This window comes from Electrophorus electricus, chromosome 20, assembly GCF_041902795.1.
Source record: "Electrophorus electricus isolate QZ-2024a chromosome 20, ASM4190279v1, whole genome shotgun sequence".
Lineage (NCBI taxonomy): Eukaryota > Metazoa > Chordata > Actinopteri > Gymnotiformes > Gymnotidae > Electrophorus > Electrophorus electricus.
Window position 1 is genome coordinate 3,263,915 of NC_137516.1, and position 27,857 is coordinate 3,291,771.

The window sequence follows — 27,857 nt, forward strand, 5'->3', positions numbered from 1 at the left end:
TAGTTTCTGAATTACAGTAATAAATGAATTTTAAATATCGTGTGATACAAATCAATGCAAAACAATATCATTTGAAACATAATTTAAGTGTATTACATGCTGTACAGGAAGGAATATGATATGAGAGATATGATAGATATTATATGATATAATAGATGTTATATGTGATAGATATGATATGATAGATATCAGGCTATATTATAGATATTATATGATAATGGAGATATATGTGATAGATATGATATGACAAATATTATATGATATGATAGACATTAGGCTATATAATAGATGGAAACTGAAAAATGGGGTGTCGTGGTGGGCGCAGTGAAATAAAGTAGTTTAACTGAGGCAGAATGATTAATAATTTTGTAACCCATTAGTCACTTGAGCATCAGTTATTGTAACTCTCTGCCACTAGATGGCGTTGCACTGCTAGACGTGATGATTTTTGTCTCTCCTTTACTCTCTGTTACAAAGGAGGAAAAGTTTAAGATCGGGGTTAAAAGCCTAGAGGCTGTAATTCTGCACAGTTAGATGTACAAGCACACATGTTTTCTCTCTCTCTACTAGTGAAACTGAGGCAGTGAGGAGCGTGGCAAGTGCTTGACTGCTTGTACATCTGTGTTTGCGTTGTGTGCATTTGCCTTTAAGTTTGATTTAGCTAATTTTGGGTTTTTGTTGGGGGTTTTTTGTTTGTTTTTTAAGAATTTCAACAGATAATTAGTTCTCTCACTTTACCCTCCTGGACCACTACCAGCGTCTTTGATCTTTCTCCCTGCTGCAGGACATAGCCGAACTAACCTTTAAAGCAGGAAACCCTTTTCCAGGATGGTTTAAGCAGACCCCATATGCGGACTGCAGCACGGACTGTGTTCAGCCAAGGAGACACAACTCTTCCCCCTCCGGAACGTTATCTTCACTCTCTTCCCATATGATTTCAGCGACGGGCGCCCTCACGGGTTTGCTGCCTGCATTCTGAGAAGCGCACACCAGGTCCGTGGCTTACAGCATGGAGAGGCGCCGGGGGCTAGTGGTGGCTTGCTGGCTGCTTGGCTTTGTGTGCTTGCCGGTGGCGAACGGGAGTACAGACTTCCCTCCCGAGAAAGGAACTGCGGCTCACTCCTGCTATGGCGGGTTTGACCTCTACTTCGTACTGGACAAGTGAGTCATCTCCATCTCATTTCCACTACAGTTCTGTTATGCTATGGTGAAGACAGTGGTGTTCAGGTAAAGAGTGGGGCACTATGCACATCAGGCAACTCACATCTGAGTTTTTGTTTACTGCAGCTAATCCCAGTCCCCAAAAAGCTGTATAGCACTGATGCCACATACAGGGATTTCAGTCCAGGTCTTCTGGCCTCAGACCAACATTGAGTTCTGCAGTTTATGAAGATGTTATGTGTTTTAGTCTTATGACATTCTTGACACTGCAAAGATGTATTCTGGAGCATTTCCGAGTGTGCCAGTCTTGAGGGATAAATTAAACCTTTTTTTTTTTACCTCAATTTGAAACACCAGTATTTATTTTGGCTGGGTAATCCAACCAGGGACTTCAGGGTGATGTTTCGACTTGGTCGACAGAAAAAGGTTTTTTGTTATTGAGTGTTTCTCAACCAATGTCATGGTCAATGAAATTTGTGATGTGAACACTGGCAGCAACAGCCACCAGTCCCGCCCACTTTTATTACATTTACTCTATTCAGAAACAATGCCGCCTCTTATGGGTCAATGCGGTCATGCTGACTTGCGCTGAATAGCGCCCTCTATTGTTAACATACAAATGCACACCTTAGTACCTAAACTTCAAATGACGAAGTTGGAAAAGGCATTGATGTACAGGGCATTAGCTGTCCCTGGAAAGGCTTAACCTCGGTTTAGTCCCTAATGGCCTAAGCTTTCAGGAGAAGATTTTGTGGATTTGTTGCTAGCGTGCCTCGTTCTCCTGGCTGCTGGGCTGTATGACACGTCTGCCTTCATATGGACAGTGTGCAGAGTGCAGTTACTAGAAAGCATTCAGGAAAATAACTGTGTCAGAGGCACACATGGAAAATCAATTACATGTGCTTCTTTAAAAGCCATCAAAATAAAGCCAGTGTTTACATGCACACTGCTGTCCGTAGACACACACACACCTAGGCTGAAAGAGAGTTCCATAAGTTTATCAGATTCTACCTCAGCTCTGTTTGCCAAAAATAGCTTTAAAAGAAAATGTGGAGTGTTGCATTCATATTCTTCTAATGTGTGGACGTGTGTGATCTTCTAATGTGTGTCTGTGCGTGTTCCTCTAAAACCAGTACCTCTTTTCATCATGGATATGCTCCATCAGGACAAGGTTTGAATTTTACCTATCCATGGTGTTCTTGGTAGAGAGGTTGGCCTCAGCCTCAGCCTAGCGACCCACAGGTCACAGCTCTGTAACTCTCGTCACCTCTCTAATTTATTTTTTAAAATCATTTCAGCAAAAAAAAAAAAAAAAGAAAAGAAAAAAAGAACCCCCACCCCCCAATTTACTATTCCATTAAATTCTATTGGGTGTATTTCATCTTTGCAATCCATATCTTCATAGACTGAGGTATTTATGTGTTGGGTTGACATCTTGACTCGGTTACTGGCCTGATTGTGTAAATGCACAGCACCCTGCCACTGCCTGCTCTGTGCGGCCAAGCCCTGCACCAGACCCAACGACTGGAGCGTCATCAGGCTCAGACTGCAGGAGCTCCTTGTTAACAGTCAGTGCAGTGGTGGCTCCCTGTGCTTTCGTTCTTTACTCTCATCTCCCTATCCATGTTGAACCCAGTTGAGGAAAGTCGCCAAGCCGGACATGAATGATTACGTAACATTTACTGTGTAGGACTGGATTGTGCAAATAGCTGTTTGCTATGTGGTACTGTCATCAAACTGTCATCCATAAAACACCTCGTTGTATGTCAGGGTTTGGCCTCACGAGCTTCAGGATGACACGGCTCCTGGTGCGTGTCCATTCCGGCGGAATATGGGAAAAAACACCAGCTCGGTAACAACATTCTTTCTGATAGCAACTCTGGGCCTGGTGCAAAGGCCGAACCAGGATAACACGCTAAGTGTCGAAACAGTTTAACTTCACTGTGGTCGTGTATCGGAAGGGCCTACTCTGTAGACGCTGTCACAAGATAAGTTGTTGAGAGGCTAGACTGCCATGGAATTGTCAGGGGATGACTGGAAGCTTTGCTGGCGTGCTGACATCACCTCAGAAAATGACGCGAGCTGCGATCGTGTCCATCGTTACTGTACACTACAAAACATCTGGCAGAGCCATTTATCTTCCGTCTACATATGTGCAGATTTTCCATCCAGTGTGCTGGGGTAAGGAGTATAATGACAAATAAACATGGCATGCTTTGAGTAACGATTCTAGGCATATATAGGTGTAACAAAGTATCTTGATACTTTCTAGCACAATGGGGATTTATATGGTAAGCTCAAGATATTGAATATTATAGCAGTCCTGGTTTGTTTCATGCTTTTCAATTGCATAAAGCCATCTTGTTGCTGGCCTTTCTTCTGAGCAGGACTGGCTTTTGAAAGGTATCCATGTGCACAGTTAGTCCTGGGTGTCCACAGCTGACCTGCCCTGTGTCCTGATGGGGCCCACTGGCCTGGCCGCCTCATGACACCATCCCTACAGGGGGACTCATGTTCACGGGGACGCAGCACCACGTAGCACTGCAGGCTACTGCAGTCCTGCCAGAAGCTGCACGTTCACACTGATCTGGGAGCAGTTTTGCTCTTTTTCTAAGCTCTGCTTAGATGTACATACAAGGAAGTAGCTGCTACTATTTATCAAGGTCATTTTTTATCATTATGGAACATTTTTGACTAATGTGTCAATACACACACACATTATATATATATATATATATATATATATAAATAAAAAATATGTATGTATGTATGTATGTATATGTATCTTAGAGTCTCTTCTATTTTCATTTTTAAGAAATGTTCACATTGTAATAACAAATGCCACATGCTCAAGTACTGTTTTGTGGGAGCTTTCTGCATGTTACTGTGTCTTTCCCTCTGTTTCTCATCCTCTGCTGAACCCTTTCACCATTAGCTCCAGATATTCCAAACTTGTGGCTTTTTTTTTTTTTTTTCTTGCCAGATCCACAGATGGGATTGTATCTTAGCAACCATGGAAAAAAAAATAAACAACAGGTGGTGGGGTGAGGGTGGTCAGAGGGGGATTGAGATGGAGCATCTGTATATTTTCATCGCCCTCTGGCCACAACGACTTTGGTCCACACTCGCTTCTGCATGGCACTGGTGTGCTCTTTTGGGTGGTTCAGATGTGGTGAGAGGAACCGAGTGATCTTCACAAATCTTGTTCTGAAGAACTGAAGTGCTAAAAGCTATTAGTGAAGCATGACTGAAGTGCCAAAGCCCTTTTACTAGCTCTGTCCTCACGTCAGGCAGAGGGTGCTCAAAGTGAGCCGTTCTATGCACCCGTTTTCTGTTTCCTCAGTCTGGACAGAGCACTCTCCACCATTTCACTGCGAGTTATACTGTGTATGACTATGTATGTGACGAATAAACCAAACTTGAAACTTGACCCATAACGGGAATGAGCACAGCACTGGAGCTGCACTCTGCTCTGCAAAGCGACCCGTAACGACCAGAGCACTGGAGCTGGGCTCTGCTCTGCAAAATGACCTGTAACGAGAATGAGCACTGGAGCTGGGCTCTGCTCTGCAAAGCATCTTAAGGAGGCCATACAGTGCATCATTGACTGTATTAATGAAACTATAGAGGGCTTGGTTCATCTGTGAGGCCCAGCTAGGTTGGGGAAATGCTGACATTTTCCCAGTGGTAAAATACTTGAACATGTGTGGATACCAATGGCATGTGTCTAATTTTGCAATGCAGTTCTTATCTGAATGGGTCAAACACATCATCCTTCCTCTAGTCTGACCCTGAATTCCAGGAGAAACTTCCTCCTTGTATCAAACTTTCACACCTTGGAAATCACAATTTCATATCTGCATTCCTAGTTTAGCTGAATAACGAAAGCACTATGTTTGAAATGCATTTACATACTAGACTGCAGAGCTTTACAAAAAGCCACAGATTTCTGGTGAATATTTAGGCACAAGGAGAATGAGAAAGCATGATGACATTCCACAGTCCACAGTAATGATTTGGACGGGTAACCAGAGACACTTCAAATGTGACTGCATTTCCTTTCACAGGGGTGTGATATACTGACGATAGTTCCATTTCAGCCTAAATGCTTTTTCTCCCCCTCCAGACAAGCCCAGGGCTCACAGAGACAGATACGTTCACCAGACTGGCTTCATGACGTACGAGTTACTGAGACATTACATATAAAAACACAAGCTGCACTAATGAGCCAATGAGGTCATGGCAATCCATCAAGAAGTGACGTTTTTTGCTCAAATGGTGTGGCTACATAATCAGGGGACCATCAGTCAGCAGTGAGAAGCTAGCAGGCAGAACTCTGGGCTTAAACTATAGTTGTGCTACGTCATGTGCAATGTGGGTACTTTGGCACAGTCTTGTTTGAAAAGGGGATCATATACACATGAGTGCTATTTGGTTTGTTAGAAGCCCAATGAGAAAATGGGTGCCCCCTTGTCTGGAGACTGAGAAACATGTTTTGAAATAAGACTCTGGTCAGGGTAGATTATTTATGGGAGACAAAATCGCCTTTGGAGACTTCTTTTTGCAGCTGAGGAGGGTTTTCCACTTGAGCCACAGAGTTCTCTCTGTAAGGCTCAGTAAGAAACCTGCTCACTGCGCACATGATTCAGGACTTGACAGATGAGAGCAAAGCATAACAGTGGCATCTCTCCACGTGAAGCTTGCAGAAAGTCTCTCCTGTGTAGTCTTATTAATGTAATTCCTTCTCATTTATGATAGGATAGGAATTTTAAAACAGCTTCGCCACGTTCTAATTCCATAATAGAAATGCTTCTCCACTGATCGCTGCTTTACTGCGTAACTTAATTTTTATCTGTGGCGTATAAACCAAAAATAGTTCAAGATAGTCCCAAACTCTAACTCCACCTTTTTGTCTGGTCTGCCCTTTAGGTCTGGAAGTGTACAGCACCACTGGAATGAGATCTATAACTTTGTGGAACATCTGGCTCATAAGTTTATAAGGTAGGAAAGGAAGAGGGCAGGTCCATCAGATCTCAGTGGGATATGTCGAGCACGGACGAGCACCTTCTGCGCTCAGAATCTCACCTCACTGTGATGATCTCAGTCCACAGCTAAGAATGTCCTTCATTGTGTTTTCCACCGAGGGCAAGATTCTCATGCGCCTGACGGAAGACAGGTGAGGGCAGAGACTACACATGAGTGCATCAGACAAGGCTCTTTGCTTGTGTTTATATTTGAACATATATATTACCTGGGTAGCTGTCACATTCAGTCATGCACTTGTTTAACTTTTCTAACACAAACTTATGGCTCCAAGCTAAACCCCTGATGATCTGATGATCATTTCACATATTCATCACCAAAGTGTAGTTCCCACTGGGACTGAATACCCCAAACCTGATCTGAGGTAAATCACTCATACAGTATGGGGCAGGAAGGCCAGCAGCTGTGAGCATTCCCCTGATGTCACCACTATCCCCAAGCCTTAAATATGTCTGTTCAAGGCCTCAACATTTTTCCCAGTTCCGCCAAAAATAAAAATAAAAATCAGCCACTTTTGTAAGGTGGCTATGCCAACTGTCTCTGTGAGAAAGGCTTTCTCATGGGTCTGGGAGAAGTGGACGATGTTTACTGCCTTCCTGCTGTCTCATTTCACACATGCCCGATTTCCTCACCATCTGCCTTGCTGGGTGTCAGTGCCAACAACAGCTAGCAGAGGCCACTAAAAGGAGACAGAATACATCGTCTGTTTGAAGCGAGGAGTAAAAAAGGCATATTATTATAAAAAAAGACTTAATCCAGCAAAGGTGATGTCATGATATCCCGCTGCCTCCAGTGCTTAGCTGGCTCTCAAAGTGAGAGTTACAAACCGAACATAGTGCAGTTAGGACTTCGACAGACCTTCATAGAGATCACCACAGACGTCCAGACTAATCTCCCATATAACCCAGTGTCTGTGACGCTTGCAAGTATGTAGGTGCCATCGTCATTGTTTGTGAAGTTCTTATGAAAAGAAAGAGTAGGGCTATACAAGTGTGTGAACTGCTACAAATGTTCAGTTCTTAGGATCATTTTGTGGCAATTTTAGTTTGGATTGTAATTATACCTTCCATAGTTTCGTCAGCATTCCGCATTTACTGCATACCTGTTTTGTCAGAGACAAAATTCGCAAAGGTCTGGAGGAGCTCCAAAGGGTTCAGCCAGGAGGAGACACATTCATGCACGAGGGCATTCAAAGGGTGAGTCAGTGGTGGTAGCCATCTTGGCTCAGTAGAGGTGCTTGTCCATTGAGCCAAAATGGATAACACATTTTTGGCCTTAATGCCCAGAACTGAACCAGATGTCATGGGTTCCGTTAATGAATTTAGCATCTGAGCTTGTTCCTTTCCTTGCTTGTTAAGAGAAATCATCACAGAAGACAGCTCACTTTACAGTAAAAATTTTATATTTAGTACCATTGTGCAAATGCTAACTATAACTTTGTCTTATAGGCAAGTGAACAGATTTACTATGGGAATTCTGAGGGTATGTTCATAATATAAACACCACTCAACACCTAATCTGCACGTACTCCACTGAATATTTGTTAGCATTGATTACCATGTTATTACTAGCATTCCAGTGTCATTCCTCTATCCTCACTATTACATACATTACACAATGGCAGCAAAGATTTGCTTGCCAGTGTGCACATGGGAAATGTTTCTGTGCAAAATCATGGTATGTGCATGTATTGTTGCCTGGAGTTTGGATCCGGTACTGAAGCTTGATGGTGCTTTGCTCTGAACAGGCTACCGTACAGCTAGTGTCATCATCGCACTCACTGATGGAGAACTACATGAAGATCTCTTCTACTACGCGGAGAGAGAGGTGGGCACATAATGGAGGGAGTGTGGGTGTATATGTCCATTTTGTGTGTGTGTGTGTGTGTGTGTGTGTGAGAGACAGAGAAAGAGAGGGAGGGAGGGAGGGTCTCACGTGAGGTCACTTTCCAGCTGCTATGAAACACTACATGCTCCTTTAAAAGGCCTCTTGCCCCTCCACTTGCTTGTAGCATACTTCAGGTAACGTGTTCAATCTGTGTCCGACCATATGGACAAGTGAGAGGAGCAAAGAGAATCAGAGGCTCCTGAATTGGCACAGCAAGTTCATAAATGCACATGGAGAAGAGGAAAGTAGGTGAAGAAGACAGATAAATCAGACCCACCACCCCACCCAGTTTAAGTGCCATTGCTCTTCTCATCCATCACCTGCTAACACTTTGATGTGCCCCCCCCCCCCCCCCAATTTCATGAGATGAAAAAGATTCCTCCCTCAATTTACATTCCTCCCTCACTCCCATTCTGCAATGAAGAAAAAGGGTCAGTTATGGCGTCTCTTCGCAGCAGACCAAACAAATGATCCCCAAGAGCACCTAGCACTTCATGCTCATAGCAGGCCAGAATGGGTCCTGACTTGGATTTGGTTTCGTGAATTTTCTGAAGAATGTAACTTACAGCCTAACTAACCTTCGCTTGTTTGTTAGGCCAGGTTACACCCCTGTAGGGTAACACTTCATTTCTCTAACTAATCTGTAATAATAGCCCATATATTTTTGCTAAAATAAGGACAACTTTGCAAATGCAAACCATTAACACTCCTTTATTTGCACTTGAAGATCTTGTTCAGGATTTGTTCGATGTTTTGCACAAAAATGGACTTTCATGGTTTAGATTTTCATTGTTATTGGTTACATTACATTACAGAATTTAATACACTTCTTTGTGTATGCACTTACACTTTCAGGGATTTTCAGTAAAAGAAGACACAGGCAAATATTTCACAGATGATGACAGTTTTTCCAATTTATAATTTCTATGGGGTTGCCTACATACTCTGGAACCTAGACCTACATGTTTGAGATAGCATGATATAACAATTGGCTGTCCTTAAGGTTTTTAACTGAGTATCTAATCATTAGGCACATTATTCAGTAACTGCTGTAAATGTTTTAGTAACTACTTTGAACCTGATAGAAAAGTTAGTACTTGTGGAGTAAAAAGGGAAATCTGGACTCATTGCTGGATCCTTGGAGTGCAGATGGGTTAAAAGTCGACAGGTGTGTAGTTTCTTAACTGCTCGTCTGTGTTTCTCATAGGCCAATCGCTCCCGTAGCTTGGGTGCTTCTGTCTTCTGTGTAGGTGTGAAGGACTTCAATGAAACACAGGTGTGTGGGGGTTAATTACACATTATAACACAAAAAAAATCAGAACTTGAAATACCAAGACCACCCTTCTTAATTGAGAAGCTAAGAACTCTAAAATAATATTTATAATTTCATCACAGCTGGCCAAGATAGCAGACAGCAAAGACCATGTCTTCCCAGTCAATGATGGGTTTGAAGCTCTGCAGAGTGTCATTGATTCGGTAAGAGTCTCTACACGCTGTTCCTAATCAACGTCTGATTGGTAACGTACATTCAGAGACCGCATCAAATACTTGCCAATGGTACAACCACAATACCTTGGAAAAAACTATATTTGAAAATATGATGTTAAATGAACGTGATGGAACCAAAATGCTTGAGTCTGCAGCTGGTTTGGACACGGTTTGAGTAGACAGATCTTTTTAATGAAAAATGAATGAGGAAGCATGGAAAATCACGGAAATAATGAATAACAAACAGGACTATTCAGGCAGTTGTGCTGAAGGTTGAAGGTTCACATTAGGAGGAGACTGTAAAAAAAGCTCTGCTGTGCTTTTGCCAGTGCTTTGTTTGATCCCACAGTGTCCAGGAGCCTACCCAAAAGAGGATCAAAGTGTATGAACTTGCCCAAGACCTTCTTTTTGTGTTCAGAGGCATTTATTTGCAGTGATCAGTTGGTCTACCCTTGTGAGGGGCTGAGGCAGAAATAAAGGTGTCCGTGGAGTCAAGACTTGCCTGGTCAGGTCGGTAGTTTGCTATTTTTCAAGCAGAGACCTGTGGGGTGACTGTAGTCAGACGGCATCTGCTGCCAGTTAACAACGTGCTGGAAGCTGCTGCCTCGAGCTCAAAAGGACTAATATGGAAGACTGTAAATCAATTGGGCCTTCAGGCACAGAGCACGCTGCACCGCAGGAAAACATGATAAGGAAAGTGAATCGAAGGGAGGGACAGGGTAGTTAGAGTCCTTTCCCAAAATGCAGAGGTCAGAATGGAAGAGTCAAAGGAAGAAGATTCAGTGGCCAAAACACCACAGAATGCATCAGGCTTTTTGTTTTATAGGGTCCACTTTTTGCTGACTCACACTTCTGTTCCCTTTCAGATCCTGAGGAGATCTTGCATCGAGATCCTTGCAGCAGAACCTTCCAGTATCTGTGCAGGAGGTGAGTAGTAGTAGGGTAGAGGTAGCGCAGTGGTTAAAGTGCTTGACTAGTAATTGGAAGGTTGCCAGTTCAAGCCCTAGCTGTGCCAGTTTGCCACTGTTGGGCCCCACAGTAAGGCCTTTAACTGCTCAAGTTGTCCTCAGTCATAAATGTAAGAAAATTTGGATGTGTCCACTTAGTGTCCACTAAGTGCTCAGACACATGGCTCTGAAGGTGAAGATAAACAAGTTAGTTGATAAACAAGCTGGCTACTTAGCAAAGGTGATGAAGCCTTCAGTGAATGTGCCAAGTGAGTTTATGGGGTTAGTGCCTGAATGTTTGTGTAGTAACAGAGTAAAGTGGTGGTGAAAATAAAAGAAAGGGCTTCTCATGCTGAAAAGACCAGTCAAAACAACCCCCAGAGTCCACCTTAATGAAATGAGGAGTTTGTGTTTGTAGATGGTTTGTGTCTCATCAGACTTCACAGGACTTGGTCAGAATTCAGATGCCACTAAAGGGACTTGACTAATTTTTTTTAGTAGTAATAAATTGAACTGGATCCTTCACATCAACAACAGTGCAGAAGATTTTGTAACTTTTGGCCCAGGATAAGAAACTCAATTGATAAACAAGATGTGGACTTCTGACACCATTTCCTCAAATAGATCATCTTAGTTAGCGTAATGCTGACAGCAGCAGCTATCACTAGTGCCTAGTAACCCTCTGGTCATTGTGAACTGCAAACTGAAGACTTTGTGCTCTATGGCTTTGGGCAGCTTGGATTTGTTACAGTAGGGGTGAAACTACAAATCTCACATACCGCAATGTGCCTCTCAACATGACTGGTGTAGAGGGTCTTTTTCAAAACCACTATGGTCAGAATGGTGAGGTTTCAGAAGACTGTAGTAGTGAATTCTAACCTTGCTAAAAATCACAGACAACAATGTTTAAAGTAATTATAGTCTGTTATTGTACCTCACACTCTTATATGCAACAACTATCAGTAAATCAGTGAATGACTTCCATCTCCAGCATGATGGAACTGATTGAAAGCCAAACTCCTTCATGGTTTAGAATTCCTTTCCCCCTTATCTTCTTCCACAGAGTCATTCCAGGTTGTTGTAAGAGGTAACGGGTTCCTCCATGCCAGAAATGTGGATAAGGTCCTGTGCAGCTTCAGACTCAATGACACCCTCACCAGGAGTAAGTAAGCTTGCTACCATATTTCATGTTCCTGCATTAGTATAAACGTCTGGGATGTTAACGGTTATAAGGGACAGTGTCTTACCCACCCATTCAACATGGTAGACCTACTAAGACACTATTAAAAATGTAGTACTGTGGCTAACAAGTCTTCTCTGTTCTTTTATGATAGCTAAAATATGATTTGCAATCTAACCACTAATTAAATATTAGTTTCACCTAATAACATTTTAGCTATATAATGCATGTTATACCTAACAACTGGCAAGGAGACTTGAACACTATGTAAGTTAGGCCTACAAATGTCTTTCTGACTGGCATCTGCAGCTAGCATGTGGCTGGCAGGCCTTGAATTAGATTCAATAACTGCATGATTAGCCATTAAGTGCTCTTCAAATATCCAAGATAAAAGAAATAACCACACAAGCAGCTAAGGAGACTCAGCAAAGTCCTTGAGGCAAAGCCAAATTCTGCCACATTGAATTTGATCTGGAGGACCAGTGGCTAACCACGGTGTACCTCTGTGTATAATCGGCTATTTCATCCATCCACGCTGCAAGATAATTATACCTTGAAGCAGGCATCAAGTGTGCTCAGAAATGGTAATCCCATTAGAACTGCAACTTTCAAGATCAAAGCCCATTCATCTGCCTTCAGACCCACTGGCACCATATTCAGGGTTCTGGGAGCTCACTCTTCCTAAGCCTGCTCCGGATTAAAGCAGGTCACTTCTGATGAGGCACTTCACTAATTGTTTGTGTCCAATTAAATCCCAGAACCCCTGGAAGCAAATAAGAACAGGCCCGAGATATGGAAGCAATTTAAAAAAAAAACAAGGAAATGCCTTTTCCCGGCCTGCTGCCAGCCTCTCTGCAGGAAGACTGCCCCCTTTTCCATCTCCAAACCAGTTCAACAAACCACAAAGAACTTTTATTGTTTTGCAGGGGTAGATTATTTGTTTACACACCTGGACACAGACACTCATGTGCGTCCTATTTGTTTACAAACAAAAGAAAGTCATTTCTGACTAGATGGAACCTTTTGGTATCCCTATCTCCTGCAAGTATTCCACTCCAGCAGATTTAGTGCTTGCTTCCTTCCTCTTCCTTCAACATCCCCCCTCCAGGCCTTTAGGATAAAAGAGCCACAACGGAAAGGAACCATATGTAGCTACATGTGCTAAGCAGCTGAAGTTTGGAGGCCAGTTGAGCTGGAGAAGCTGTATTTTCAAGCACATTGGTGTTAAGTACTGGAAACTGATCATATACCATTCTCTCTTAGGGGCATATGTACTCTCACTCACAGTACAACCACCAATAACTCTGGTGTTGCCCATGTCAGTTAGTCAGAAGTTGCATAAAATGGTGAAATTAGATGAAACTGTTTTTGGCCATTGATTTATATTAAGGAATGTGTTTCACGTAAAAAAAAAAAAAAAAACGTTGCATGTTATTGATGCTCCACATATGTCAGTAGCTTACATAATGCAAACTTCTTGCATGCTACACCAGTGCCTGGGCTTGCTTCAGAGGATCTCCCACTCAGAGCACTGTAATGAAATCTGCACTGTCAGTAATTCCGAACCCTCAGCACATGTCTTTACTTAGCTGTAAAATAGGACAGTGCCTCCCATGCTATGGGTAAACAATCCAATAAAACATAGCAACACACTAAGGACTCTGCCATTTTTATCAAAGACATTTTGACCGCTGTAGAGTGTTGGCTCGAATCAGACCCCCTCCCAGTGGACGAAGGAAGAAACTAGAGTATCATTTATGCAAGTGTACCTCACGGGAGTTGCTTCTAACACCCAGATCCACCCCTCCGCAATCCTCTCACTGACCCTGTTGAGATGTGTGGCTGAGGTGATGAACTCAAGACATCTGATATCTCACTGGGTTTGTCTTGGCGCTCATGATGCTTTGGATCCGGTGGGTATGGAGGCCTTGCATCTACTAATGCCGGATGGCTCCTCGTAGGGGCTGTTCTTTCAGAGGTGGATGTAGGCGACGTGTCAGTATCCTCAGAGCTGTGGTATGTCTGACACTGGCCAGAGCAAACAGCTTTGGTGCTGCAGAACTAAAGCACTCAGTTTTCCATCATGGATATTAAGTGGAATATCTATGTCCTTTTCAAGAACTACAACAACTGCAGCAACCATTGAGATGTGGAATTTATCATGGAATTTGACTCTGTGTTTCAAGCCAAAAAGTGGACCAAGATTTTCATCAAGCCTAAATTGTCATGTAAACGTTTAGTGCTAAATATAAGGTCTCGTTAGGTCTTAGCTCTAAGCTCATACCATTCATGATCTCTTTGTTTTTCTGTAGTGGTGAAACCACTAGTAGTGGAGGACACATACCTGCTATGTCCTGCACCAGTTCTTCGAGAAGAGGGAACGTAAGTTGTACTCCTCAAAATGTTAAAAATATCTGCCACTTTGACTAGACTCCATCCAACCTGCTCCTCCAAGAGCAGAAATGCTGATCTTACAGTGCCATTTTTGGTAACAGGAAGAAGTTACTACTAAACTAAAAAATACAGCAATCTGCACTGCTAAAGCTTTAGAATTCTCTTCATGGCTGAGACCACATCAGCTGTGCAGGAACATTTTAACAGTGTCTTATATGTGATCTGTCTCAGGGCAGCTTCCCTTTACGTGAGCATGAATGAAGGCCTTAGTTTTATCTCCAGTTCTGTGACCATCACCACTGTGGGCTGCGTAAGTACTTCATGTAACCACATATCTACACATTAAAACTACAATCAAACATTAAAATGTAACTTTGTGTGAAACATTTTTATAAGATTAAAATTTTTGCATGTAAAAGCAGAGAGGAAAAATACCAGCTTTAAAGAAACCAAACATTTCTACAAATCACTGGGTTGTTGGCATCCCTGCCAAATCAGTGCCAGTCTTAAGTCTTGAGAGAGATGCAGTAGAGTCCTTTCCTGCCAAATTATGGGGTTCCAAATATTTCCTAGCAACACATGGGACACTAGGGACTCTCCTCGCTGCCCTGCGCGGGTTCTGGCCTAATAATCGTTTCCTCCAGCAACTTCAAATCAGCTGTTATTTCTAGGCCCACAATCTCTTCAGATGAGAGGCCTGATGGCTTCATTCTATTTACTGCATCCCCACATCCTGGAGAGCATGGGGTTCATGTCTCTGTGTATTGTCAACATTTCACCATCACATCTTTGGCTCAGATGCTTGTCCCCTGTTTGTTTTATAGTCAGATGGCACAATCTTGGCCATAGCACTTCTGATTCTGATACTCCTACTGCTGCTGGCCCTGCTGTGGTGGTTCTGGCCCTTGTGCTGCACCGTGGTAAGTCTTTTCTTCAAACTCAATCTGAAACAACATCCTACAGAGACTGAATGTTATTGCGGAACAGCAATTTGCATGTAAATTTACATGTGTAGTGTTCAGTTATATATATATATATATATATATATATATATATATATATATATATATATCGTCATTTCATTTGACAAGGATCACTCAGGGCTGCATGTTCTTTTCGGTGCAGAGTGTATTAGCTATAGCTATGAAATTATTACTTCAAGACAATGTGTCTATCCTGAATACAGATATATTTATTCTGACTTGTTGATTCCTACATGCCTCGAATGAGATATGTCAAAGAGATTAAACATACAGTAATGTATAAAGTAATGGGTTAGTATCAATCTACAACTAACTTCAACATGGCAAAAGGATATTTGTTTAGCAGTCTACATAGGGACTGAACCTCAGTCCTTGACATTACATTCATCATGTTACAATGAGCAAACATGGTGTGTGTGTGTGTGTGTGTGTGTGTGTGTGTGTGTGTGTGTGTATATATAAACATTTCGCCTCGTAGAGGAGTTTTCATCTTAGCATGCATGGGTTTTTTTCTTTAGGAAGACCTCATTCATGTACGGGGGTGGAGTCTGTTAGTCTGTTCCTCTGACGGACGGCATGCTTTGGCATTTAAAGGTCATCTGCTCACGAATATGTCTGGGGTTTTTTTTAATCTCTTGTTCTAGACTTTACTGATTGGTCCCAGGATTGCTTCGCTGTACATGGGAACAGAATTCCCATGCATTCGCTGTCTGATGAGACTCAGCATCATCCCCTATTTGACCATTTAAGAACTCACTAAGTCTATTAGTTGCATGCAAGGGCTGATGGGTAAAATTATGAAGCACTCCCTGGACCCTTGGGATGTCCTGAGGTCCGCAGGGTCATGGTCAGAAGGGAATATACATCTGGCTTTGCACTTGACGAGCAGCAGGAAAACAACATGCATCACTTCTAAAATCTCTTCTTTGGGATCCATAAGTGCTGTGTGTAGATTTCCGACAGAATTGTTCGGTTAAATCACGTTATGTTAAATTGTGAAAGGAAATGTATTCGATGTTCGATCTATGGACATTGTGCCTCCTATACACATATGTGTCCTAAGGTCTTGTGCCATTCCTTCAGAAAATCAAATATCTCCAAATGAGGTCATATTTGAAGGACTGCACAAGAAAGGAATGCATGTCTGGAGAGATAAGATGACAAGCCTTATTCACTCTTATTCTGGAACAGTTTTGAAAATTAGCACGATGTTCTGGAATGATGTTCACTCAAGGCCACAGATGTTCAATTGCTAAAGCTGTTTCCAAACCTGCAAAACACGCTCCATCTGTCACCGGTAATATTCACAGAACGTTACATATTCAGGGTAGCCTTTGCTGAGCGCAATTCCTGTCTTGTAGATTGTATTAAAAGATATTGAACCCGAGCTTTACAAGCTCCGACGCTCTAAGTTGAAAAAGATTTGTCTGGTTTCAACAAGACAACTCTATTTTTCCATCCCTAGAATTCTTGCCATCAGTTTTAAGGGGATGATTGTGCAAAGCTGATTCAGAAATCTCTGCAGGGTTACTATCAGAAATCACACAATGCATTAGCATTTGGAATGACTGGGAGGAAAACACATTTGTTTTTCAATTTTCATGCTTATTTATTTGACTGGCAAACAGCCATTGGCTGAAATGATGAGTGGCCCCTTTTTGTTAGCATACATTGCTAATTGCATTGTAACATACATGGTATACATGTCATAGGATGTAGCCATATTTGTAAGATTTAATACAGGGCTCTTGGATCACTCTGCATTTGAACACATGGGCTGGATGTTCAAAACAACTTTTGTTATAAGAGCATACTCAGGAAAACACAGGAAAGGTGACGTTTGTAAAGCAAATGTTTCGATTAATCAAAATAGCTTTCCTACAAAGCCCAGAACAGGAAATAGCATGGAGACCTGCTTATATCATCCCAACATGTTTTTCAAAAATGTCCCTTTCCTTGAAATGTGTCTCACATGTGATTCTCAGAATTTTACCAGCGTATCAAAAAGAAGAGGAAGAAGAAGCACAACCCCATAACAAAACTTGGGACAAACACCAGCATGTGACTCGGCACGAGGTGCTTGCGTGCAGTCGAATGTGATCACTTCTCCTCTCCTCCCTCCCTCCTCTTGTACCAGGCCACTCTTCAGCTTCAGGGGCTCTGGCTTGCAGGTTTCTGGGTCATCTAAACATGCTTGTAAATAGACTCAAAGACGGATGAAGAGGAAGAAAGTTGTACCCCGGCCATGTGCTTTTGTGCGCTCCCGATTTCTGCTGCGCACCAAACATCTTAACGGGGCTATTCGACATGTGAAAAATGTTCTTCAGTTGTTGTTATCTTTTTGTTTGTCTTTGGAGAGCATGTGGCCCGACACACCAGAGTGATGTGGTACACGTGAGGCGGCTAATCTCCACCTCTCTCTCTGTCTCACTAGATCATCCATGAGCCCCCGCCACCCCCAAAAGAAGAGAGTTCGGTAAGACTGCTTTCTCCATTCCTTCATATCAGTCCCTGGGTGGATTTTTGAAGGAGTTCTTCTATTATTCAATATGATCAAATGAGTCATTTACAAATATATATGATTATGGTATAAGCTCAATTACCTACGCGTTGAGAATGGAACCAGTGTCTGCAGTACAAGTGTCCAGCAATTATTTTATTATGTTTTCCATGTACCTTAGTCCTGTGAGAGTATGACAGATAATTACACATACAAACACCTCAGTTACTAAGTCACAATGATGATATCCAGCGAAAACCTTTGTTTCTTGGCCATGAAGAATAACCAGCTTTTATCATTTACCGTAAATCTGCAGCAATTATGCACCAGTCAGTAGACCAGTGTGAATGCCTTCAGTGAACATGTGCTTCTGAATGACTATACTGGGTTGTGGATGAATCTCTGCCAGCAATGATGGAGTATGAAATACGTTTCTGTTTTCAAACCAGTATTCTCTGCCTCCACTGCAAAAACAGAAAATGTCTTGCTTAATACATACATTTGGGTATTTAAAAAAAAAAAGTTTAATCTGCAAATTCTTTATAATTTATACATTTCATTTAACATGAAATTACTGCATGGAGTTTTAAAACTATCTGTGATTTGTTTCTACTACACTGTTTTAGGGATTTCTATATAAAGAACACGGCATTAGATGAAGACTTAATAGATTGCAAACAAACAACAGATTCACAGTTTTTCAGTTGATTAGATTAAGCTTCTACTGTTATTCCTGCATATTTAGTATGTTCTCTATACTGGAAAGGGGCCGTACACTTTCTTTAAAGTTTCTTTTAAAGATAACATTACACGGCTTCACATTACACCTCCTCCCTAAAGGCTGAATATAGATATGTTAAAGCATGTGCTGGATATTTTAAAGTATTATTCTACTAAAACTCAGAAATCATATGAACTTCAGACTTCTCCGCAGGTTGTCAGCCTATCATTGATAAGTTTTAGATCTATAGATTTCTGATTGATTAGTTGGGTCTGGTTGGGGGATGCAGGCAATTGCTGCAGCTCTGCTCTGACAGTGTGAGAGGTCCCATCTGAAAGTCTGTTAGGGACAAATGTCTCTTTCTATGTCCTGAGGTGGGTTTTGCACATCTAGTCTAAACCATTATAAAAGAAAATACATGATAAAACATACAAGTAAACATTTAAGGAATACCCAGTGGTGCTAATTATGAATTAACTTTCTCCGGGGCAGTTAACATTTAGCGACATTGACTGGGATTGCAGAAGATGGGGTTAAAAAGAGAAAAGACAAATTTGATCCAAAAGACAAATGAAGGAATGAAGCTCTGGAGCTGGAAAAAGTGAAGTCATGAGTTGGGCAAGCCACGTCGAGCCGAGTTTTCTGGCTCGGGGCGACGGAAGGACGGACAGCGGCAGGCGGGGTGGGTGCCGGCCCCCTGGAAGAGCCAAGTGGAAATGTCAAGGACACGGAATCACACTTCATTTTGGCAAAATCCTGGGCCGCATGCTGGAGCATGCCAATGGCGTGTACCGAACGCCATAAAAACCCAAACAGAGGCCACAGTGTCTTTGCAGGCTTATGTGCAATTAATCACTTATGTCTCTCAGTTATTCTCTCTGCTTCACTGCTTTATAAAGGATGAAGAGGAGGATGGGGCTCCAAAGAAGAAATGGCCTACCGTAGACGCTTCCTACTATGGAGGAAGAGGAGTTGGAGGGATTAAAAGGATGGAGGTAAGTGGCTATGACGCTGTATGCCTCCATAGTGCATGTACACCAGTATATGAACAGTATCCACACAGCTGGGTGAAGCTGGGGGAAACCTTTTCCGAGGCTCTCCGATTGATTCAGGGTCCATGACCCATAAATATTTTCAGCGACATAAGAAGTCAACCCATGGGAAACATATTTTTTGAATTATGAGGTAATTACAATGCACATGTCCATTTGTTGGAAATGTCACTGTACACTTGAGCTGTACAGGCCTAAGAAGCTAGAGTGTGCAGTTTACAGAAACCCTCATATGTTGCTACAATACAGACATAAAACCAATATTTACAGTACTGTATGTAAACGACCTCTATAAACCTGTCTGTGATGTACAGCTGCTTCCTGCTGAATGTGCAAATAAGCTGCAGCCCATAAAGTTTGATTAGACAGGAACCTGCCAGGGTTTTCGGTGAAAGCAGACAACAGAGCCTGCACCACACTGCCTTCCTGCTCATCTTAATCCTTCGAAAATCATCTTAGGTTCTGCTTGCTGGCAAACAGACTTTGTCCAAAAAGGGCAAACCCCCAAAAGCCTCTATTTCTTGAAGCATCCTGGAAACTGATGAAGAAATGTACTGAAACGTAAATGGGTGCGGCAGTCCGGTGGTAAGCACATGAGCAGGAGTAAAAGGTGTGCCTTGTCCCCGTCTCGTTTCCTGGCTCCAGGTGCGCTGGGGTGAGAAGGGGTCGACCGAAGAGGGCGCCAAACTGGAGAAGGCGAAGAACGCCAGGGTAAAGATGCCGGAACAAGAGTTTGAAGATCTGCCCACCCGGATCCTCAACAACGGCATGCGCAAACCGCCTGCCGCTCAGAAGTGGTACTCACCTATCAAGGTGAGCACTGTAACCTCGATGGAGAATCAGCAGAGTGACACAGGTCATAGTTGTGCAGAAAATGATCTTTGGGTGGAGCCATTAGGTCGAACTCTTAGGGGTTGTGGTGTTCTGCATTATAATACACCACTGAACATTCACCTAGAGAGAGCGCTGAGGATTCAACCACTTTGCATCCTTAAAAGGGCATTTCCAACATGTTTTAAGAGGTGTGTGTGTGTGTGTATATATATATCTCGGAGTTCGGAGTTCACTGGGATCTGTATGAAGATACTTGGATCTGTCTGTGAAACACATCAATAATATAATAGACACAATACTCCCAGGTCATGAAATATAGCATAGATTTATTCATTTATTTATTCATTTACATGTACGATGAGATTTAGTTTTTAAAAATATAAATAACAGTAGAAGTCATCGTGCTCATGAGGCCCGTGCGAGATGCCTACAAGTAACTGTATAAAAGGCAGTGTATTTCACTGCACTGTGCTTCCCTACGAACATATGGGCTGGGGTCAGCTGGGTTCCCTCTCGAAGCGGCCTGGGTGCACCATGAAATACTGGACATGATAAAGCAGACACGCCCTGGATCACAGAGCTGATAACCGAGCTTGGATCCAGTCCATTACCAGGCTTGGAGGCTTTTCAGTCAGGCAGAGGTGATGGTTTAGCACAGCTGCAAGATGAGTAAGCAGAGAAGCATAGGGGCCAGTGGGAGACGCGTTCATAGGGACCAGTGGGAGACGCGTTCATAGGGGCCAGTGGGAGACGCGTTCATAGGGGCCAAAGAGATACGCATTCATAGAGGCCGATGGCAGACGAGTTCCTAGGGGCCAATGGGAGACGAGTTCCTAGGGGCCAATGGGAGATTCATTTCAGAGTTTTTTTTCACTTTCTCTTTTAATGATTAACGTTGGCATTGAAGATTTGCAATAAGGTTACACTGAACTGGATAAGTGTGAAAGAGCAATTTATACACTATTTAAGGCCTGGAGAATGTTCTCTCTCTCCATAAATTTTGATAAAAAGTGAGAGATAGCTGTCTATTCCTGTCACCTAGTAAACAGGACTTAAATAAGGACTAACAATATACAGTTTAGATCAGGCATACATATTCATTCATTGTATTCATGTATTTATGTGTCATGCGTTTAAACATGTGAATATTTTATTAATGCCATCTGAAGAACATCTCGGACTATTTACAGCCTGTTAGTGTTACCCAGCCTATAAATGAACAGATGTTTGTTTGTGTAGCCTCTAAAACCCACTCGGCTGTACTGGTGGTTTTAGGGTAAACTCGATGCCCTGTGGGTGCTGCTGAAGAAGGGATATGACAGAGTGTCCATCATGCGACCTCAACCGGGGGAGAAGGTAAGAACCCAAATGCAGCCACGTAACCATGTGACCACGTAACGACAAATGGTAGCCAATCTGAATCCGTGCGGGTAAGACAGCAGCTAAGCCATGAGTTACTGATATCTGAAAGTTCAGCCAAGAAGACTTCACTTTTATCACTGGGACCCAAGTCTGATGTCCAGTGATGCTACGAGTCAAATGTGGGGGCAAAAAAATTAGCTCACTATTATTAAAAATATCAAACACAGCCAAATTGTGATCCTTCACCAGCAATGGCCAACAGAACACATCTTCAAGAGCCACAGCTCTATAAAGACTCTCAGCAAAAAGCTGACCAGCTTTTAAAAGATTTTATAGCATGCAGAGCTAATCCATGATCCTCTTCTCCCGGTCCAGTGTGCTGACATGCCAGGCCCCCCTTTAAACCTGCCAGTCACCTCCATGTGGCTTGGCTTTATTACTTCTAGGAAGGATGGATAAGATCAAGGGCACACGGCAACATACTACAGCTAGAAAGAGGGAATGAATCCCAGATTCCCGCTGACACACAAACACTCGGTGTCTGTTTAACATAGATGCAGAAAGGATAGATCTAGGGAATTATCCGAGCCGAGGGCTGAGCCGGCATATCCTATGTATCCATACGTGGCATTAGGATGGGATAGGGGGTCAGTTGTGGAGCTCAGTTGCAGATTACAGATTTGCGAGTTGATAGTTTACAGTTTTTTAAACAGAATGTGTACAGTTTAAACAATTATGGCTGTGGGACAGTGGCATCACTGGGAATCAAACTGGGAAAAATTTCAACCACAGTTTTGAAGTTATATAATCTGTTTTTGAATGTTTTTGCAGTTTTGAAGTTTCAATTTGTTTTTGAAAACCTAACTTTTGTCGCCTAATGTAAAATGTTTCACTTATCTGAAAATTACAGAATTGGCAGTACAGTAATACGATACAGTTTAATGATTTACCAAAGCAAACATGTCCGCTCCAAGCTAGCTGTTGCATGCGTTGCATAACCTAACCTAAACAAACAGGTGTTGAAATGTATTTACCATTCACATTTCGCTAGTGACTAATATGGCTGTCACTTTTAAGACATTTGTCTTTTAAGTGAACATTTTTCTATGTAAAAATGTCTTTGGCCTGGATTTCGTCATCTCTACTGTGCAGTTGAGGACACATGGCATACGACTTAAAAACCATCATGCAGCACAGAAAGAGGTGGCGCTTCAGAGACCAGGATGTATAAAGTGGGAAAAAACGGAACATATTTAAATCTCTGACTTTGTCTACAAATGACAAAAATTTCAATATTAATAAGTATGTTATTAGTCCGGCTAGTTATTTGATATGTACTAGCTAACGTTCATTTGTTACCTAATGGAATAGTGGTTATATTTTTGAGTTCCATATCCTGTAAGTGAGATTTAGAAATATCAGGTTTAAACACCTACGGTATAGGGTCATTCTATAACGCTTCACTTGTGTCTGCTTCTGCGATGTGTGCATCAAAGTTTCCAGGCTCTAGTTTTAACCAGCTGAAGACAAGCAAGGACAAAGGAGGAAAACATAACAACAAACGTGACCTTGGGACACAGTTCAACAACAAACGTCATTTGCTGCCTAGAGAGAGATGCAGAGCACAGAAAACAGAAACACTGCTGTATATGAATTGTCCCCAGTTAGTGTACATAACAATGAATCCAACTTATTTACTCGGCAACCCAATGTAACGACGCCATCCAGGAAGCCAGTGGCAGCTGTAGGGCATGGCTCGCCTGCGTCTCTTAGCTGATTTATGAGAATACATATAATCAGAGCATAGCGCTACTTTGTACGGCGAGGTTTTTCCCCTCGCACACTGCACAGAGGGTGGTGACATTAATGGTGCAGAAAGCATCCACCCACTTGCCAGTCAGACCCAGATCTCCATCCAGCTCCCAGGTAGAGCCAAGCGGCGAGTCACGCCGGCCTTGGGCGGCGTGGCTAGCTGTGCCACTTTACTGTTGCAGGGTGCTTTTACGCTCCTGCTTAGCTTGGGTACGATGGGCGAACACATCTTTTGGACTTTGTTTTAAAACGTGGCCGTTATGTGAAGACGAAAATGAGACTACGGACGTTGTAAATGTAGCATTTAAAAAAAAAAAAGGTTTCTCAAAGTTCAAAATTTTGTTGTGTGGTTCTGCAATCTATGAAACAGGGAACTGAGTGTGTAGCAGAGAGAAAGCAGCTGTGAGCACTAAACACACACATATAAAAACACACAGTCTTCACTGGCACATATACTGTACTGCAAATGCATACCTTACATCTAATTTAAACAATTCATTCTAATCCTATATGGAAAAATCATTTTAAAAAGGTCCAACTTGTGCATCTTGTTTTAAAATATGCCCCATCACCTTGGGTCTGACCACCTCAGCTCCGGGGGGTGAGGAGGCAACCCTGTGGTACGGTTTACGAAGGAGATTAATACCCACCTCAAACTGCCACCGTGGCCTCGCACCTCCCTTCACTCTCTGTTTCTTCTGTAAGAGGCCGAGCCTGGGGTTGAAACCCCAGCTTGCATTCTGCACTCAGTGCACAGTCAGCACTCTGGAAGATCCGTGCCTTTGGCTGGATTTTTCAAAAGCCCAAACAGTCTCTAACAATCTCTGACTGAGCCTCTCACAGATTGTGACCATCACGGCACCATGTGCAGAGAAGCTGTGCGTCTTGGTTTACAAACAGCTGTGGTCAAGCATGTGGTCGATGATGTTGTGCGCGGATCTTTTGCCAATTTTCAAAGAATTCCATCTTTGTTACATACTGAAGTGCTTTTTGACATCTGCACGAGTCCTAAACGTTAACTGTGATCAGTGTCCTGGTTACACCTTAAACAAAACAGTGTGTTCAGTGAACTTGCTATACATGACCTGACTAGGGCTCATTTGTAAATGTTTCTCTCCCCAGATGGAGAGAAACAGCCGCGCAAGAAAACAGGGAGGGACGTCAACAACGGTCATGTGCCACATTATTATGTAACCCTTGAACTGAAGTGGAGAGGAATATAGATTTCAGAAAAGGCACTAAAAGAAAGTAAAAAAAAAGAAGCTCTCTGAGAAACAAAGACTGACAGACGTGCAGACAGACAGCGAGAGAGAGAGAGAGAGAGAGAGAGAGAAACAGGACTTGGCTTGAGGGTAGGAAAATGAAACACAGGCTAGAATGTAAATTTTTTCCTCTCTCAACCTCACTGAAGTACAGATTTAGCTCCAACAAAAACCACACATATTGCTGTACCATTAAGTGTGGAAAATATAATTGATTGACCCCATCAATCAATTAAAGAGTGCTTGACAAATGTCTGTTGAACTAATATGAATCATTAACATTTTGAGTTTGAGGTGGAGTGCATACTGTAAGCTAGTCAACCCCAAGTGATGTTTCTGTTTCTCATCATGACATTGAGATGTGGAATAACTATGTGTGACAGAAGAAGATTCAGGCCAGGTTCCTGCTGCACTCTATAAACTTCTGCATTAGCTTCCAGAAAGCGCTGTAATTTGCCTTCAGTGTTTCTGGAAAACAACCTCTCTCTCTCTCTCTAGCTCTTACAGAACTTTTTAGCTCTGGCTTTTACAGCTTCCTCAATGTCAGTGTAGCTGCAGAAGATACTGACTCCAGACTGACCCTGTACTCAGACTAACACCCCACACACCCACTCATCCCCCAACCCCAAAGCCTCACTGCCTGCTACTGCTAAAACCCACCATGGTTGGTCTGAGGAAATGACCGACACCATTGTGGCTCAGCTACCCACAGGGGAGGGGTTTTTATGTTCTTGGTTTCTTCACCTACGCCTGCCACTGGTACTCCAGTAACTTATGTCATAAAGAACATGGCAAAACCCCAATGCTTAGTCAAATTAGTCAAGCAAAGAAATATTGGTCATAACTTTATAGGATGGAGTTTCCAATTGCAAAGTAAACTACAAAAGCCTTGTGATGGCACTGGACGTCATTGTGAAGTGTGAGTTTTGAAAACAGTAAGAACTGACAATTTATGGGTGTGTTGACCTGCTGTTTCTACAGTGTATTAATATTTTGTGCTACTGTTGATAAACAATGTCAAAGAGACAACTCAACTTGCCTCAACTTGATCTCGTTTCCTGTTTTGTAGCATCCAGGAAGTTACGAGTTTCTCCTCCATCTGTTACAGGGTCGCTGTATAAACTTCACCCGGGGCCAGTCTAACCGTGCCAACCGTTACCCTGCCTACAACCACCCGGCTCCAGCCTACACCCCCCAACAATGCTGTAGCACGCCCCCTGCGCCCAAGACCCAGCTCCCCCCCCCTCCTCCTCCTCACAGCGCTCCGTCCTCTCCGCCCTCTGGCGTCCCCCCTCTGCCCTCCACGCCTCCACCCTCCACCAAGCAGTCCCCACCCACTACACCTCCTCCTGCGTATTCCCCTTCCCCAGCCTGGTCTCCACCGTCCCCAGCTCTCTTCTCGGCTCCACCCCCATCCCAGCCTTCGCCTCCGGCCTCACCTGCAGGGTCTCTGCCTCCACCCCCTCAAGCCCCGCCTCCAGGGAGAGCCCCTCCCCCTGAGCGTCCACCACCACGCCCCTTTCTCTAGGACTGTATGTTTGACTTGGGAGGTGGAGGAGCCAGGTGGAGGAGCCACAGCAAAACCTGCAAGCAGGAAGTCAACAGGAGACTCAACTTCCCATATCGTTCCTCCTTTAATAGCAAAACCACAATAAGGTCTTAACTGTGCGGCCTTGGACGATAAAACCTTTAAAACATGGACCCACCATGGGGAGCAGAGCAGCCTCGTGACTAATGCAAGGAAGCAGAACATGGCCGCTCTGCTCAGCTAGTAAAACTACACGGACTACGCCACAGGCCCGAATTACAGAGCTGACGGAACACCACTCAACACTCCAAAACAACTGCTTACCCTTAACCAAACAGGACAACATGATCAAATGGACTTCGATTTTGAAGCCATTTGGTTGTTAATGGACTTTGATGAATGCTGATGTGGTGGTCAAAGTGATGTGTCTCGATCTGTGTTGATGTTCATAGGCATGCAAGTGGCGATTTCCAGCCCAGAGACAGATTCCATTGAGCTACAGAATCGTATGAACCGAGGCCATGATGGTACAGCAGTATGAATTCAGATGGAAGAGCTGAATTGTGTGCACATTTGAATACAGATTTAGCCAGACAGTCACCAAACTGGCCATAGGAGGATGTGTGTAGATATAATATGACATTCCAGAGATAACAGTAGTTGATTGTTTCAGTTCTTGGCAGTTTTCATATGCATTGATGTTTCTGAGCACAGATTCAGTTTTGGACCACCATACAAGTGCTGTAAATCACAGCCCAACTACTATTTTTGAACCATTCATTCAGAATATAATTAACAAAAATACATTTTTATTACAGTTGTGTTTGTTTTAATTATTATTAATTTGCTTGTGCAATAGTGCTTTGAGTACAAGGTCTTTATTGGAATATTGTAGACTGGAGGTGTGAATAAAATAGATTTGTTTATTAGCAAAATTAGAGAACTCGTAGTTGAGATTGAAGGAGCAGGAAAACCAGGGAAAGGAATATGAGTGCAACACCAACACAGCCCTAATCTTTGCTACACCTTATTTTGCACAATCCACATTTGTAACGGTATACGAGTGCACAATTACCTGAAATTTGTGTAATTTATCACAACTTTTATACATACATTATGTAAATATATGTATCTCTTTGCCTTTTGTGACCCTTTGTGATCTGATATGAGCTACTTTTTTTTTTTTTTTCCTTTGGCGTTGTTTTAACTCTTCGGTTTTCCAGGTTGAGGATTGTGATCCTGAACTTCACTGAACAAGGAGCACAGGACCAGCAGGTTTCTAACACTTCTGCAGACTACAGTGCAGCGGCGCATTTGAATTAGCTTGCACTTCATTCTCATCGTTCTTCTGACCTGCCACAGCGTTACATCACGTGTTGGCGAGCTTCATTTTCTCGCCCACAAAACTACTCACAGCCCAAGATAAACATACTAAACGGGCGTGTATCTGGATGATGAGTGTTTTACTCTGTACCCGTTGTACACACTTCACGTACCGCTGTTATTACTTGGGATTTTGCTTTCACCTTTGGGGTACCTGCCATTTTCAATATGTTCGATTCTAAGTTATTTCAGGGTCAAAACTGTTTGTTATGACATTCAAGTCCTGTTTTCATGAGCTGGCCATGGTTTTGCATGCAGGGCAATTCTGAGGAATCACCCAAATAAACCGCTGTGCGTGTAATAAACCCAAATTAGGATGG

General features: G+C 42.8%; 1 protein-coding gene across 2 annotated transcripts; it reads left to right on the forward strand.

Annotated features, from left to right (window-relative positions):
- Window positions 1-518: 518 nt before the first annotated feature.
- Window positions 519-27,857, forward strand: antxr1a (ANTXR cell adhesion molecule 1a). 2 transcript variants are annotated; one of them, XM_027031272.3, is made up of 18 exons: window positions 519-1,161; window positions 6,091-6,162; window positions 6,266-6,337; window positions 7,319-7,400; window positions 7,653-7,686; window positions 7,952-8,031; window positions 9,299-9,367; window positions 9,487-9,567; window positions 10,446-10,506; window positions 11,590-11,688; window positions 14,019-14,088; window positions 14,332-14,410; window positions 14,925-15,020; window positions 17,518-17,559; window positions 19,204-19,299; window positions 20,002-20,169; window positions 21,466-21,546; window positions 25,735-27,857. In XM_027031272.3, the coding sequence occupies exons 1-18, from the start codon at window positions 1,010-1,012 to the stop codon at window positions 26,152-26,154; spliced, it is 1,854 nt and encodes a 617-aa protein (XP_026887073.2). In that variant the 5' UTR covers window positions 519-1,009; the 3' UTR covers window positions 26,155-27,857. The 2 variants fall into 2 exon arrangements, with proteins under 2 accessions (XP_026887073.2, XP_081559522.1); XM_081703396.1 differs by lacking the exon at window positions 6,266-6,337.

Bases quoted from the DNA above. Each gene is read 5' to 3' on its own strand.
- antxr1a (XM_027031272.3), top strand. From the start codon at position 1,010: ATGGAGAGGCGCCGGGGGCTAGTGGTGGCTTGCTGGCTGCTTGGCTTT. The intron at 7,687-7,951 runs GTATGTTCATAA...TGCTCTGAACAG, and splicing joins TTACTATGGGAATTCTGAGG to GCTACCGTACAGCTAGTGTC. The intron at 20,170-21,465 runs GTGAGCACTGTA...TGGTGGTTTTAG, and splicing joins AGTGGTACTCACCTATCAAG to GGTAAACTCGATGCCCTGTG.